This window comes from Suillus discolor (assembly GCF_016758755.1).
Source record: "Suillus discolor strain FC423 chromosome Unknown F5147scaffold_17, whole genome shotgun sequence".
Classification (NCBI taxonomy): domain Eukaryota; kingdom Fungi; phylum Basidiomycota; class Agaricomycetes; order Boletales; family Suillaceae; genus Suillus; species Suillus discolor.
The window spans coordinates 24,802-41,610 of record NW_024541264.1 but is presented as its reverse complement, the minus strand read 5'-3'; the positions used below and the strand labels follow the sequence as shown (position 1 = coordinate 41,610).

Below are 16,809 nucleotides of genomic sequence, written 5' to 3'. Positions count from 1 at the left end.
ACCCTGCCACTAACTGCCGTCCTGCCCATCAACCAGCCATCAATGCTGTCATTGCTGTCGACCTTGCTGGTGTTATCTGATCCCCAATCACCCTTTATTTGTCACTTTGTCTGTTCTCAGGGAACCATTTAGAAGATGGCACACGCTGCTAGAGGTCGAGCCAAAGGAAATCACGGTCAAACACAATCCAGATGAGCAAAGGGGAAAGCTGCTGCAAGTAGTAGTGCCGCAGTTCGGTTTGGGTCTGCTCAAGTTCGGCATTTACCGATGCACTGGTAGTTTGGTGATTCTGGTGAGCCGAGCCACTGATTTGCCACATGGACTGGTTTGCAGCATTGGCCAGCCACACAAACCAGCTAAAGCCAGGAATGTATGAACCACAACTTGAGCTGGTTAAAGCCGGCACAAGCCAGCTAGTAACACATGGTAAGACCTTTCCTCATTCCCTCTTGTGTTGCTTAGATTTTCTCTATCAAGCTTCTACAGTAATTTGTACTATGAACAAAGTCCCTACCTGCGTTGATGGCAGATTCAGGCTTGGAGATGTTCTGGGTTCGGGCGCATACGGTATGTGATTCTCTCCTGGTGATGATATATTGATTCACATTCAACATATGACCTGCGCTTAGCTGTTGTGTACCGCGCACAAAACTTCTTAAAGGATGATTCAGTTGCTATTAAACTTGAACCCACCATCAACCACTCGTCTTTGCAGCATGAATACAACATTTTAAAACGACTTGCAGGTGGAGTTGGGATTCCCCGCGCCTTGTGGTTCGGTAGAGAGTCGACCTACTATGCTTTGGTTCTTGACCTCCTTGGGCCGTCATTACATGATCTCTTCATTGCACGCATTCAACAGTTCAGCCTTTGCAATGTTGTGAATCTAGGAGACCAACTAGTAAGTTGCTTTACAATGTGTTGTTGCAAAGAACTGACACCATCTTTCTAGCTCTCATGTCTCGAATATATCCACTCACACAATTTTGTGCACGGTGATATTAAACCGCAGAATATATTGGTAGGTCTCAACAATTTGAGGCACACCGCCTTCATTGTCGACTTTGGTATCGCAAAGGAGTACTGCAGCACTTCAGCTAGAACCCATGTGCCATTTCGCCAAGGCCAAAATCTCACTGGTACCCCTGCGTTCGCCTCGATCAACAGTCATTTGGGAGTCGAGACGGGTTGTTGTGATGATATTGAGTCGCTGATACATACACTGATATATCTCTTGTGTGGATCTCTTCCATGGTTAACTGACGACCACGAGAAGCTCTCCAGCTCTACCATGCTGGAACGCAAAGTAAACACTACTGTCGAAGTTTTGTGTCATGGAATCCCTGTTGGGTTTGCAAGTCTTCTCATCTACACATGCTCCCTTGCGTTCTCACAGGATCCTGATTACGACTACCTTCACTCATTACTCCATGATCTTCATGCTACCTTACCTATACCAGCTTCATACTTGCTGGATTTCAGCGAGTCTGATCCTGTCGTACATGCCCCTGCATTCTCTGATGAACACAGTGTGGCTAAGGCAGTGCCTTCATCTCCACTGAAAGCAACACCTCTTCGTAAATCGACTCATGTGTAAGTGCTCCCTTTCATCTTCATACTCATGAACTGAGGCTTGTTTTTTTTGGAAGTTTACGCCCGTGTAACAGCTTACTGCAATGTGCTAGATAAATCATGACACTGTTGAATATGTGTAGTCATATACTTGTACATATCTTCTCGCTAACAGTATCCCACACATACCATGCTGTTCTGCACCCTGTTGGATTGTACATTGTTTCATTATGTCCTATTACCATTCTGTATGCCCGCGCATTGTATCAATTACATTGTTTTGTATGCTACAGCATAAGTTAGTGGGGGAGGGCTCTGTCGAACACAAACAGATTCCCATGCATCAGTCGATCTGCAATGCTGTGTTACATTTTCCTGCGCTCCTCGCTGTGCCTTTTTTGCATCTAAGGAAATTCTTTCTATCCATTTCTTACATCTACTGCTACGGACGGTGCTTGTAGCTCTACCCTCCTCACTCAGTAACTGCCTTTGGTGTAGCTGGGTGGCAAATGGTGTAAATAGGTGGAGCTCGCACTGGCCAAACCATGTCTCTCAGTCTCCCTAGAGTCTTTCTGCGCACTGAAAGAGTCTCCCAGAGTCACTCATTGATCCGCACTTGTCCTCGGTGTTTTCCCTCATTCTGCGTAGAGGCTTCATGCGCAGGTCAATGGCTGTCAGGTGCTCCTCGCCGTGCCTGTTTGCCCGGCTCTCTCCGCCTGATCCTTGTCTTTTTGACACAGTCTGCACAACTGATATGAAACATGACGACGACGTCCATTGACATTTGTGAGACCTACCCACGCTCTCTATACCTATAAAACCTAACTGTCGTCCCATCTTCAGCTCTTACTTGACTTCCCATATCCCTGACATCTCTTGCCAGTGTGTTCTCATTGGTCACTGATGAATATCCTCCATGGGTTGCCCATACTTCGCAACATTGCATCAATTCCCTCAATGATCTTTCTGCCTCTGACCTCATTGCCTTTGCGTGAGCCTTGCCCTGTGATGCAGCTGCTGCCAAACGGACCAAAGCGGGAGCCATAGACATGTTGGTTGCGTATTTCTCCGACTGTGTCAGGAGCTGTCCGTGATGAACACTGATGCAATGTTCCTGTATTGTCAGCAGCACCTTTTGAGCCCATTGCCAATCTCTCGAATGACCACAATTTCTGCTTATTTTGAAAAGGTCTTCGGTGTTCCTGTTGCTGCAGCCTTGCGGCGACCTTTGTGCCACGTACTTGACACCCATAACCTGTACCTGCAATCTATTGATTTTGAACACTGACTCACTGAACTGGATCTGCCTTCCCACAACAGACCTGGTACGCCAGTTGGAGAGACTGTCCAAGGTGGAAATCATCAGGTGCCTCAGGGCTATTCCTTCATCTCCACGTCTGAATTATAACTCCAGGTATCGATGTCAGTGTTGCTCTTCATTGGTGCAACACATGCAATCACGCGTGAACTACCTTTACTCTCTGACTGATAATCAATTTGTGTGTGCCCTCTTGTCCATTTTGCCCTTCGTCCATGTTGACAATCGTGCCTCTTTGGTCTGAAGTATCCTGTACCATGAGTATTCCAACATCATCATTGACATCCTCCATGAGCGACTTCCTACCCATTCCGAAAAACAGAGGGAGGGCCGGAGACTAGCCAAGGAGCATGCTGCTTTGCAAGAACATCACATTCGATCAGATATTGAGCATGCTTGGCCAACCGTGGTGCCTTCCAGTGTGGTACTCAAGTGCTTACGTGACTATCAAACAGCGTCTTGTTGGTGCCCTCATCCTGTATGCGCGGTATGCTCGCAATATGTTGACACCATCAAAGAAGTCATGATCCCGCACATGAACCATGCTCACAACCAGCCCCTCAACTCTGATGTCCTCCTTAATAAGAGTCGTTGTAATAAGAAATGAATATCAGTGCCACCCTCTCAGATCATGAGAATGAATTGGTACCACTTTTGAGACCAAAGTCAATGCGAATTGTGGGGAAAAATTGATAAGGGACTCGGGGACTGGTGTGCAAGCACTGTTATGATGAAATAGGGCAGATTATGAAAAGCAAATTGCAGTCACATTGCTTTGCATTGTTTGTTGTGTCACTTGTATCGTTTTTGTGTTGTATCTTAGATTGTTACATCACAATTTCTCATTTTGCATCGTTTCTTCCGATCTTTCGGAGCTTCGCATCATATTGCGCACATACTGTGTTGCATGCATTGCACATGCAAAGGTAAGACATTACAATATAAGTCCTTCAGTATCTAACTTGAAACAAAAATATTAGGCCTCTGCAAGATTCTACTACTGCATTACCTACCAGTATACGTCGTCGAGCAGTTCATCGTTTACTCGCAAAACACGAGCCCTGTGCTACTGGAAGGCGCAAGCGTGCATGTGGAGAGCTCATCAGAGTCATCACTGAACATCCTACCCTCAAAGTTCATCAAATCTAACATATAGCTAGCGATTCAGCCCCACAGACCATAGTGCAAGGTAATGTTGATGTTGATCAATGACTAGTCACTGAACGTTTATCGACAGACTCCGAGATCCCTCATCGCACACCTACCAGGGGACTTTCCATCAAACGTGTTGCTGCCCTTTCACTGGATGACTTCAATTGGATGCCACATGGGGGATATTCCATTAAATATGATACTGCCCTTTCGCTCAATGGTGAGGTAAATTTCATTTTACTCGATTGATTCAACTAATCGCAAGCCTGTCCTTTTCATAGGCCTCCCACTCTATTGATGGAGTAACTTTCAACCCCATGGATGAAGGTTAGCTTTAGTTCAAATCAGCATTTTCAGCATCTGATGAAGGTTTATATAAACACTTGATTTTGTCCTTAGATCATCACCACCAGTCTACTACCAACATGCCAGGTCGCCGGCGTGCACAGCCAGCTACTGCCATGCCTGCTGCTGTCCCAATCCCTGCCATTCCCATCCCTGCTGTTCCAATCCCCACTGTTCCCATCCTCGCTGTTCCCATCCTCGCTGTTCCCATCCTTGCTGTTCCCATCCCCGCTGTTCCCATCCCCGCTGCTGTTGGTCCAATTGCAAATGCACTTATGAAACCTTGTCGAAATCGCCAGCTCCCTCGAAGATATCGGGATAATGCTTCAATCCATGCTGACCCCAGTCGTGCTCAACCTATGGCTGATGAAGGGGAAACCTTCAATCTTGACGATATCTCTGATGACGATGAAGAGGAAGAGGATCACCCACCTGTGCCTAGAGTTATGGCTCCCACAGTCCCTAGCCCGCTTCAGATGGTCATTAACAGCCCATATCCCACACAAACTGATCTCTTGGCTACCGGTGGTCTCACAAGAAAGGCTAAAGGCGCTGATGATGTTCATTTCTTTTACAGACTGCATCCAACTACTGGGTGTAATGTTTGCATACTTTGCGAGTGAGTATCATACCTGCCATTCTTTTTTTTTCTTACATCTTTCACCAGACGACTATATGAACTTGACGCAACATACAAGGTCACATCATATAGCAGTACCACAAGCAACACAGGTCCTCATTTTCATGTATATAGCCATCATACCATCCTTTATTTGGAGGAGGCAGGGCACCATGGTTGGCCCATACAGATCAAGCCTCTAAATGCTCTTCTTGAGCAAGGATGGACGGTCACGACGATACGTGAAAGGCTCAGGGATCCGTCTTGCACAATGGATTCACTCGGAGACATCCCTAATCGTGATGACGTACTGCTTGGAACCAGGCAGTCACATTCTCTGAAGGATGAGATACCCAATTTCACTGTTGACAAGATGCATCGACAGCTTGTGAGGTTTGTTGTGGCAGACGATCAGGTGGGTTACTGTTCACTTTCTATGCACTATTCTTAATAACGCCTTCAGGCAATCAACCTCGTCGAATGTCCTGAATTTCGACGTTTGATTCGTCTTCTGTGACCTGAGTTAAATGATAGTGACATCTGCCATCACACAAAATTTCGGGAGTTAATCCTTGAGGCTTTTAACGAGTACTTTGAGGTCCTGAAAAGGGACCTTGCAGTAAGTGTTCAGTTCTCAAGGGTCAGCGCAAAATATCTTAAATCTTCCAGATGGCCCAGGGAAAGGTCTCATTTACGTCTGATCTATGGTTGGACTCTGTCCTCCGCCCATTCATGGCCATCACCGCCCACTGGATTGCCAAAGATGAGCAAAGTTCTGTGCTTATTTTGAAGGCAGCATTGATAGCTCTCAATCACACACCGGGGAGTCACATGGGAGACTGCTTAGGGCGATCAATATTGGGCCTCCTCGATCGTGCTGAAGTAACTGAGAAAGTGAGTGTTTTAGTTGTACCACATGGCATGCTCTGAATTCGCTTAGTCCAGTCATTTTACTTTGGATAATGCTGGCAATAATCACACGTCCATGCAAGAGTACTCACACCTACTGCGGGAATGTGGGATAGAGTTTGATCCTGTTGAGCACCGAATTCTGTGCTTCCCCCATATAATCAACATATGCATCAAACATATCATTGACGAGTACCATATCGCTGACTTTTCAGACGTGGACAAGTCATGGGTAGTCGGCGGTCAGACCATCAACAAGACAGCGTATGTCCAAGCCCTGCATGCTAAAACCCTCGATTGAGCCAGAGTGCTCGTGGGCACAATCCGCATATCGAACCAGCATTGGGACAGTTTTGAAGTCACCATTCTCACAGGTAACGAGAACAAATGGTTCCTAGACCACGCAGGTCAACCTACCAAGTTGCCTGTTGTGCAACTGCTTCTTGACAAGCCAACACATTGGGACTCGGTCTACGTCATGCTGAATTTTTTGCAAATCCTTTGCCAGGTAAGCAAACCTTCACTACACCAATCATCTGTCGTGGACTAATAGTGACAAGGCCGTGGACTTGTTCTTTGCAAACCCGAATCAACGCCTGATCGCTGACAAGAAATTAACTCCCATGGAGTGGCACTTTCTACAGGATCTCGAGGTGATTTTAGAGGTCAGTGCTAATGCGTTTGAAATATATGATCCATCTTACTGTGTGATTTAGGTACCACATGCTGCTCAACAGGCCATGTCGAGCGAAAGTACTCCTACGCTCAGTGGTGCGGTTCCAACCTTCAAACTATTAATTCAGCGGTGGGATCACATGGTGAAGAAATTTCCACACTTCGCACCTCTGATTGACATAGGTTTGCTGTGGGTGGATAAATATGATGATCGGATGGGTGCCACCAATGCTTACACAGTCTCCATGTGTTAGTCCTGTGTATTCTGACAAGAGTTTGGTTCTCATTGCTGAGTCGTCGGTTCCCTCTATAGTCATCGATCCTGCTTCGCGGATGTCATGGATGGAACATCATTGGGACCAACAGTGGACTCGGAATGCCAAGAACTTTATTATTAACCTTGTATGTCTTTCACTAATAGCAGCGCACATTGAACTAATGTGTTATGCAGATGCATACCAAGAGGGGGATCCAGGCTTCCGACTCTGCACCAACTATACAAGCAGTACAGCGACAGTCACGCACACTAGGGTCATGCCTCTATGGACTTCCTGAGGTGGACTCACCGTCGGGTTGTGATAAAGGCACCCAAACGGTCATTCAGGAGTTCAATGCTTATAGCACCGCTACTCGCAGCCCCAATGGAACAAATATTCTCTCATTTTGGACTGTAAGATCTTTCTATCTTCTCGTGTTAGAGCTTTCATTACTGACTATAAATTGTTAACCAGGCCTCTCATGCCATGTTTCCAACTGTCTATGCAATTGCTTTGGACTATCTCCCGATACAGGCATCTGCTGTCCCCTGCGAGCGTGTGTTTTCATCAAGCAGCGAGACCGACACACAGAAGCGTAACCGCCTCAGCCCAGTGCTGATGGAGGTGCTACAAATTGTCAAGTTCTTCCTGAAAAAAGAGAGACTCAACTTCACCAAAGGATGGGCCGCATCACAACGGGACATGGAATACGAACTACTACGTGACACAGTGTAGCACTCGGATCGGCATTGGGCTCGTATCCTGCCAATTCCAAGGGTATCCCACACACATATTTCTCGACACTCCATTTTACCTTCCGAGAGTTCCGCGCATTTGTCCGAGTCGTCCGAAGGTCGTCCGTCCAATTCCAAGGCCTGTATACAGTTCCGATCCTCCATACCATGTCCTGTCCGTGTCAGTTTGACTTCGCTGGTGCGTTTTCCACTTGGTTATCTGTTATTGATTATGTTTAGGGGCACATATGTTGGCGGCCCGTCGGTTATACACATAACAAACACGTCTTGCGCCTTATTACATGCATATCTCTGTAGCGGCTCGCCTTGAGTCTTATTACATTTCGGATGTCTTATCTCACTACTGGTTTCACCTACGCAGTTTCTGGACTTTCATGCTGTAGGATATAATCTGCCTCGCTAACTACTCGCACTTCACTTCACTTTCCCTGCTACAAGTCATAGTTAGTAGAGTCACTTTCGGATAGTCATACTTCGCGCAATCGATCTTTGTTCATTTGGAATGATTTTTTTGGCCTGACCGCTGCCATTTCGCTACTCGCTGTCTCTAAGTTCTTTCCGATAGACTTTGCTTAGTTTTACTTCACGAGTCTTATACTTCAATACACCCGCCGTACTCCTCTTGGAACATTCACTGTTCATCGGAAGCTCTTCGGACGCTTCGCGCAACCTCGGACCTTCATTTCTTAATGTTGGACCATCTTCGGACCACTTTCGGACCACTTTCGGACCACTTTGGATGCATCCTCGGAACATCGAGCGTGCTCTTGGTAACTTTCCTTTCTTTCATCCTCGATCTTAACAAGATATCCCTTGCATTATATCAAGGAGTATTTCTATAGGCAGTCTCTTTGGGACGAGCATATCACTCGCACACTGAGTTCTTAAGGTAACACTTTGTAGACCCCACACAGAATCCACTCTTTACAACGGAGACTGATGAGCTTTCAACACTTAACATTAGTAGAGTTTCAGGTGGCATAGCTCACATGAGACACTTCTCAAAGTTATCGCAGACCAGGAGTGTGACGATGTTGAGGATGCCGCCACCATCTATTGAATGCCATAATGACTTTTCTCTGTTGTTTTTCATCATTTTTTGTTTACCTGCTGGTATCTTACATCCTTCTGGACTTATGTTCATTGATAGCTTGATTTCAATCATTAACTCATTTCTTCTCTCAAACGCATCTTCTTGACTTCTCCCTTGCAGCTGGTTTCAATCTCAATGACCGCGTACAGATGCTAAGGGAATTGTTCCAGGCCTGTCCCAACCCCGGGTGCTTCATCTGTTTCATGTCATGTTTTCTTTCCCTCTCTCAAACCTCAGTGGCATATACTGCATGATCAACCAAAGCCCCGTGCACACAGAGAAATTTGGCACCTCCTCTATCGTTTCTATGACCTCCAACCTGGACAAGGTCATATCCTCATCGATGGACAAGACATCTTGACAGTAACACTCTCAAGCCTCCATCGCACAATCATCACAGTCCTTCAAGACCCCGTTCTCTTCAACTCCAGTATGATGCGGCCTCTACTATAAGCTTCATGGCTCTGTTCGTCCCATTAGTATGAAATCTGATATTATTCAGAAGCGCTCTCGACACGACGCTCATGTGCAGTGCTCCTCCCTCACCGAGCCCCCAAGCGCATCTAACACACCTGGCACTCCTTCCGTTATGGAGGAGACAGTTTCAGAATGGGTTCTGGTGCAACAAGCGCAGGTACTTCTTCGTCTTCGCGGCGCAGCAGCATGGACTCGTCTGTCCACACAGTCGACACGGGCACTGTTGTGCCACACCCGCCACTATACTACCTACCAACCCACCATGAGACCCGCACCCACCATGGGGGTGTGGGTATACCTGCAGGTGATGCTTGCGACACCCACGGGTACACCTGTGTCATTCCCTAGGTACAACATCGCTTACGGTCAACCATCCACCACACCAGACTTCAAACGGAACACTTCCACTGACCTCATCCATCAACAAGCCGTCGAACGCTCATGCTCACACCCACCCTCACAAACCCTATGAGCTACCGTAAAGGCATCAGCGGTGGCTGCACTACTGGTTTTAGCATCTTTCGTCCAACTATTGAACTTCCCTTGGACAAGATCCTAGGAGACAATTTCGACACAGAGGACGACCAAATGGCCAACACAGTACATGAAATCCCATAGTCCATCAAATATCAAATCCTTCTATCAAGGATCTATCTCTTTACATATGTGCATTCACCTCCCTTGTTGCTTCATACGCTGACTTGATTCACATGTTATCCTTTGATCCAACACCATTGACAGGATCTCCAACACTTGATCTCCTCGCTAGAACCCCCATTGGATACCATCCGTCATGGATCACGTTTCATCCATCCAATAAACCCCTCATATACACAGCACTCAAACAAGCAGATGGATGGAGAGGTCGTTGCGATCAAGTATCTTCCTTTTTTTGCACTCATATCTGGACTTAGTACTCCTTGGGCACAATTGCCACCCTTCTGATATCGACATCCGCTCCTTACATACTTTCACCCAACCCATGGACACTTTCAGCATCTTCAGTAGCGCACGGGAAGCTAGCTGTACTTGGTCCCATTGATCAACACACATACACATGGCTCTGCCACCAAGATCGTCCTCTGTTTGCCACCATGTGTCTAATCTAATTTTAAAGTCGGCTTGAGCTGGCTGAAAACAGATAACTGCGGCTACATTAGCCAGGCCACGCTATACATTACATATCTATAACCAGCTATGAGGCTTGGCTAACAATAGCTCCGGCTACAGCTTTAGCCGGCTATAACCGAGAACCGTGGCAACACTACCTGCAAGTACAGTTGCACCAGCAGATGAAGATGATGGCCCACAACCTGAGATTAGTCCTGCTCCCAACACCATGAAGAAGCTGGCTATCTATTGGGAGGGGGCTTACAGTGCTCGCACCTCGCAGCTCATCGCCTGGTGCAAAACTAATGATGATGCATGCATAAAACTCTTCTCCGATTCTGTGAAGGATGCCAAAGACCAGGGGAGGAAGAAGAAGCAGAGTGGTACTCCAAAGGAAACATACTACTTGCAGCTCGCAAATGCTATATTTTCAAATGACGAGGATCCTGAAGTATGGCGCCTCTGCCAGACAAAGCCTGTCCAGACTCGGTTTGGAACGTGAGTGCCTCCAAAATCTTCTTGTGTCTGTTGCAAATTACAAATTTATACTGTTTCGTTACTGATCAGATGCTTCAGGCTCAAAAGAAAATACAATGGATTCAACAAGTCCCTCAAGCAGACAGGTGCCGGATTGACATATGATGAGCTACAGAAGAACCCGCAGACCAAGACACTCATCAGTAGGTTGTTTTCGTGCGCATCTCTCAATTGTACTTTTATTTATTTATCTCTTGCAGATTTGCAACTGAACAAGTTCCCATGGTGGCCGGACCTTCACAGTTGGTGGAGGACAAATCCTGCCTACAACACTGTATTCTCAACCACTGACCCTGGGCAAAACCATGAATCCGCCGCGCTACAACACTTCCGTATGCCTGACCGTGAGGACGCACAACTCCCTGCCAATGAAAATGAACCAAAAGAGGATGCTGATATCGAAGACGGGGAAATTGTTGACATGGGTGACGTTGACACAAATGTCGATGCCTGTCGAGAAGATATCATCCCCGTTGACACCACTGATGCAAATGCTGCAGGACAAGTAGATGACGATATCGAGATGGAACAGTCAGATCGGTGTAGAGATACAACAATTGCTGGGCACTACACAAGGTAAGTAGCCAGCAATATAAAAATGTTGTGGTCGTGCACAGCCTAGTCTGCTATACTTGCAAGACAAGTGTGTTCGACCTGAGGGGTTAGCTATTTGGAATGGTCTGTAGTTAGTGAAACAATAAATGGTCAAAAGTCCGAGCGCGAGAAACAAAGTCCGAGGGTATATCTACAATGTCCGATGCCAAAGCATCGGGTCCGATGTTTTCGGGTTTCGGGTTCGGGTTTAGCGGGTTTAGCGGGAATGGCGATAGCGAACATCGGGAAAGCGAGTGGTATGCGGATATATGATAATGATGGGTATTTCGGATAGAAAGAGCGGTAATATTCGCAATGTCAACTAAGAACTACGAAATATTGGGTTTGACCACTAAGTATCGGGGAATGGCTCCCTACTACTTGGATAATGAAAATACTCGTAGTCAGTCCAATATATATATAAGTACATAGAAATCCGGAACCCTATAGGCGAAAGTAGCGGCCGACGATTTCGGGTCCGAAGTACATGTAAACTAACATGAGGCGCTGCGGATGATGGGAAAACATGTAATAGCACTTGCTATGACGTGAGTAATGTGCAAAATAATCAACTACGCACCTAGTGGGGCTAGCAGACATAACGGGACACAGATAGGACAAGTGCGTGGGAAAATATCAGGTCCGATGCGGCCGAAACATCGGGTCCGCTAGTCAAAGTGTCGGGTTTGCATCGGGTTGTGCGGGTTACATTGGATAGTGACAGGCATTGAACGTGTATCGGGAAATCAGTGAATACGAGCCTAGCATGAGCTTGAGTGCTACATCGGTTCTTCCATGTGCAACAAGCACCAGTTTTCTCCAGCTCTTCATCATCAACCCCCGGGTTTTTTCATGGATCTACCTCTACAGGCTCATACACTTCCTTGCCGCGTCTTCGCCCACCCATCACTCCGATCTCAACATGTTATTCCGACCAAGATGTGATATCACTCAATTCACCGGAGCTTCCACATGATGACCAATCCGACAGCCAATATTCTTTTTTTTCAAGCTTCAAGCAACCAACTTCCAACCACAACACCACGCCACATGACTCTGACTCTGATATCAGTGCCAGCAATGCAATGAATTGTTTGCGGGTTGATTCACGTAAAGCAAGTCCTTGTTGAGGACATCCGGGATCACAAATCATGAAGCTATCTGGAGGAACTACTCATAGCACATCGCCTCAATCACCTCAAGCTACCTTGTCCCATCCTCCATCATGTAAACGCGCCAACAACGATCAAGCTTCAACTACTGCTGCTGCCGAGTGGCTCTCTGAAACAGCGCAGATGCTGATCCAGCAAGTTGGTGAAAAGCGTGATGGTTGTGTCGAGCATGATCGTTATAAGCGGATGAAGCTTGAGAGTGACATGTGGGCTAGAGAACTCAAAGTGCACAATGCTCATGACGAACGAGAACACGCTATGCATCTTGCTGAGCAAGACCACTTACACAAACATGAGCTCATGGGTCACCAACTGGAGCATGCAAGGCTTGAGCTTGAGCTCACCCGTGCACATCAAGAAGAGGAGGAGGCAAGGATTCGGCGTATTGCAATGGAGCGGGGCTTGCCAGACCAAGATTGAGTATCATGTTGTCATCTTCGTGCGTTGCTTGTTGCATGTCCTCTCGGTTTGTTACTTCACACGTTATCATTGTCACGTTTTTGTTGATAATTAGATGTTGTTCGAGTACTGCCAGTGTTTTAATACACAAATTTCGCCGCTACGTCTACTGGAGCATGAGAAGTAAATGTGCCATTAAAGCATTGCAAAAATCTTGTCCTGCTGTCCCAATATAAGTCTCATCACCCTGCCCCACCTCGTCCTCATCCACGTTCAGATCCATCCTCTGCCCAGTCAGCTCCTCGTAGAAATTGTTACCAGTACTTGCAATGCCGAGAGTCTCCTCGATCTCAATAATCAAGTTGTGCAAAATCAGACAGCAGCGGATCCACATATTGGAGTAATCCAGTTCTTTCTTGCCTTGGATCAGAAACCAAAGCTCTCATAGGCTCTGGAATTGGCCTTTGATTGAACCGAAAAAGTGTTCAGACCGAATGCGGACCTACAAATATGTAAGTGATGTTTTAAACTTGAGCAGAACGATATTCTGAAGCCATTCATCCGCAGGAGAACAACATTCTGAAGCCATTCATCTGCAGGAGAATGACATTCCGAAGCCATTCATCCACAGGAGGACGATATTCCGAAGCCATTCATCCGCAGGAGGACGATATTCTGAAGCCATTCATCCGCAGGAGAACAACATTCCAAAGCCATTCATCCACAAGAGAACAATTTTCCAAAGCCATTCATCTGCAAGAGGGGGTACTCACCTTAGAAAGGTGATAGTTAAATGTTTTTTGATCCCTTGTCAACGCCCCCCCCCAGGGGGTCGTTTAAATGGTGTGACACACCATACTTGCGAGGTGTACGCAGAGTCAGCCCACAGCCACTGGTTCACACTGAAAAAATCATCTGGGTTTTGTGCGACCCTCGTTTGTCCAAAAATGTTCGAGTTGTGAAGGCTACCAGGTATGCCAATCACATAGTCAACAATCCGGAGATTGTGCAGGAGAATAATGACCTTTAGAAGGTGTAAGCTCATCTGATGAAATGAAAAAAAAAAAATGTACCTGAGCAGTAAGAGAGTAGTTCAAATTTTTGTCAAAAAACCCTTCCCCGTGCCACCCAGGCTTCTGAAATAAGTTGAAAGGAGTGCCATTGATGCAGAGGAAGCCACTACGCCATTCTTGGCATGTCCTCCCCTCAACCCACTGTTGTGCCCTTTTCCGTTCCTCCTGATCTTCTCGGTCGAGCAGATCGCATCGTCATGGTGCTTCAAAATTGCAATCATCACTCGTTTGAAACAGTTGTACATGGTTCCAATGGACACTCCTGCCCATTCAGCCAGATCCTGCATCGTGGCAGCATTTCCATAGTGGCCTATGCCGTTGAGAAAAATCACGAGTTGAATAGGAATAGGAAGCTGTGGGTTGTTCGAATTGTTGTAGAAGATTGCGTGTGGCTGGATATGTTCAATGAGTTTGTCGAAAACAGCAGGGGACACACGAAGCTTTCGCAAAAATTTATCGGGGGCATGCATACCCCATTCTGGCAGCAGGTGCAGTTGTGGGGCACGGCTAAGTTTGGGTCTCGCATTAAGAATACGGCTGGTCTCTACTTCATCAGCCAAAGCACGAACAGCATCTATAAACTCCATAAAGGCTCAACCGGCCATCTGTGGCCTATCTGACGAGAGCTGGGAGGAGTAGGCACTTGTGATTGTGACACCCGACATCAGGGTGTCCAAAGATGCATCCGATGACATTGAACAAACTGACATGCTGATGGATCCACCACTGTCATTCGAGGAGACACTGTAACTGTCATCTTCGGAATCTGGTTCTTCCAAAAGCTCATCAAGTGCATATTGCACAAGCTCGATGTAGTGAGCTAATATAAGGTCATCGTGTGTATTTTTGAGGGCTCATAGTTGTTGTTTTCGAAGCGATATGTGAGGCATAGCGGTGGGCTGATCTTATCAGCGTAGTATGATAGTGATGCGTAAGCAAAACGGAGTTATAATTTGGAGTTTCAATAGCGTTTTGCAACTTTCCAGATGTTGTCTTTTCTTTATCTTTTTTAACTTTGAATACCATTAATGTGTGCCATGATGGAGTTTCAATATTGCATGCACCAGTGCCAACTGGTGCTGTGCTGCTGGTCATGGGGCTGGTCCGCCTTCGCAAATCTGTCAGTGGGAGACGAGGAAAGCTGTGAGCTTCATCAGACCCTACATATGAGTCATGCATTCGAGCTGCAATTCAGGGAATTGCAAATGGGCTATATAAATCTGTTGCAGCTGCCGCAAAGGAGCAAAATGTGAGTCGTCATTCATCATGTGATTTACCAACCAGCCATATTTTCATCAATTCTATCCTAATCCAGCTCTCTGTGCACCATCTTATTCTTCAATGCACTATACTACATAATAATCCATCCGGCAGTCCCATTGCATCATCATCAAATTTACATAGACAACCTTAGTATCCACACAATGTACATGGTCTCCCTACACATCCCCCTCAATTTTACAACTATGGTACTAATCATGGTCACCCTCCATACTTAGATTCTACTAGTAAATACTGTACTTGCTTGCTCACACCGAATACTAACGACCTCCTTGCGCTCTTGCTTGACTGCCGAGCTGACTTTGAAACTGACCTATGTGACATGTCGTGACTTTCAGTGACATTTGCATGACTGCTGACTTCTGTGGGCTGCCGATTGCATGGGACAGGACAGTACTGAAGCTGGTTGAAGTGAAACTTCATGTGAAAATTTGACAGTCCTTTCAGTGACGGTTTGCAGTCTCCCCTAGACTGCAAACGTGACATGTGACGACTCAGCCACAGCACTGCCTTCCTCCTTAGGCTTGATTGCCAATCGTGCTCCACCTGGACCTCGACCACCAACAATCGGGACAATCAGCACAATTGGCGTCCAAGACTCATTCAGGATTCAACAGGCCAGACAAAAATCAGGCAGTGCTGTTGGTGAGTACTTGAGTGCCAACTGGATTCCATTCGATCTGGCAGCTGCCTGTGCTGCTCATTCATCATCTCATCATTGCTAGGCACACAGGAGAGGCTCGTGAGTGCTCCGTCCATGCTCATCCCTCTGTGGCCCTCTCTCGATTGTTCATTAGATGGTTCATGTGAGTTCACTCTGTCTCTTAGTACTACTACGTGTGACACACCATTTGACTTTCTGACTATCACAGCTGAACGATCAACAAGTTTCCATGCTGTCCCTCTGTGGCCCTCTCTTGTTTATTCATTGGGATCGGCATGCTGCATGGTATGAGGTACCTTCACTAGTTCAATGTGAGTTCACTCCATCTCTTACTACGTGTGACACACCGTTTGACTTTCTGACTATCACAGCTGAATGATCAACAAGTTTGGCAAGCATAAATGGGACTGCACCAATGTGAGTGATATTCTTCTGAGATGGCCTTTCTGAATCTGACCTTCGTTTGTCGTGGGCAGAGAGGGAATCAAGGACATCACAAGTGAGTTAGTCCAATGACGGCCATTTCTTTCTCCAACCATTTCAACGACAACGACAAGGGACGAGGGATGATCGATGACATCTGGCATGAGAAGTTGGAAACTGGAACTGACGTTCATCGTCATAGATAAATGGTGAGCTTGTGATGGCTATTTCTTTCTCTGACCAGGTGATTGATGACATCTGGCAAAACTGGAGCTGACATTCATCATCATAGGTAAATGCCATGCAGGCCTGCGAGGATTGGAGGCCTGCTAAAGTATGGTACTTGATTAGGACTTGGATATGCTGTAGTATAGTCAAATAGAA

The 16,809-nt window shown here is 46.4% G+C and overlaps 3 protein-coding genes across 3 annotated transcripts; all 3 read left to right on the top strand.

Annotated features, from left to right (window-relative positions):
• Positions 1-497: 497 nt before the first annotated feature.
• On the top strand, positions 498-1,597 carry F5147DRAFT_573157 (protein kinase; the record flags this gene model as incomplete). The annotated part of the gene is made up of 3 exons (XM_041431140.1): positions 498-567; positions 630-901; positions 953-1,597. The coding sequence occupies 3 exons, from the start codon at positions 498-500 to the stop codon at positions 1,595-1,597; spliced, it is 987 nt and encodes a 328-aa protein (XP_041294720.1).
• Positions 1,598-9,176: 7,579 nt separating this feature from the next.
• F5147DRAFT_792921 (uncharacterized protein) lies at positions 9,177-9,644 on the top strand (the record flags this gene model as incomplete). The annotated part of the gene is made up of 1 exon (XM_041443110.1): positions 9,177-9,644. One exon carries the CDS (start codon positions 9,177-9,179, stop codon positions 9,642-9,644), a length of 468 nt encoding a protein of 155 aa, XP_041294719.1.
• Positions 9,645-15,115: 5,471 nt separating this feature from the next.
• F5147DRAFT_651180 (uncharacterized protein) lies at positions 15,116-16,758 on the top strand (the record flags this gene model as incomplete). The annotated part of the gene is made up of 9 exons (XM_041433527.1): positions 15,116-15,200; positions 15,287-15,306; positions 15,809-15,983; positions 16,064-16,080; positions 16,136-16,144; positions 16,211-16,287; positions 16,399-16,419; positions 16,479-16,501; positions 16,718-16,758. The coding sequence occupies 9 exons, from the start codon at positions 15,116-15,118 to the stop codon at positions 16,756-16,758; spliced, it is 468 nt and encodes a 155-aa protein (XP_041294718.1).
• Positions 16,759-16,809: the final 51 nt, after the last annotated feature.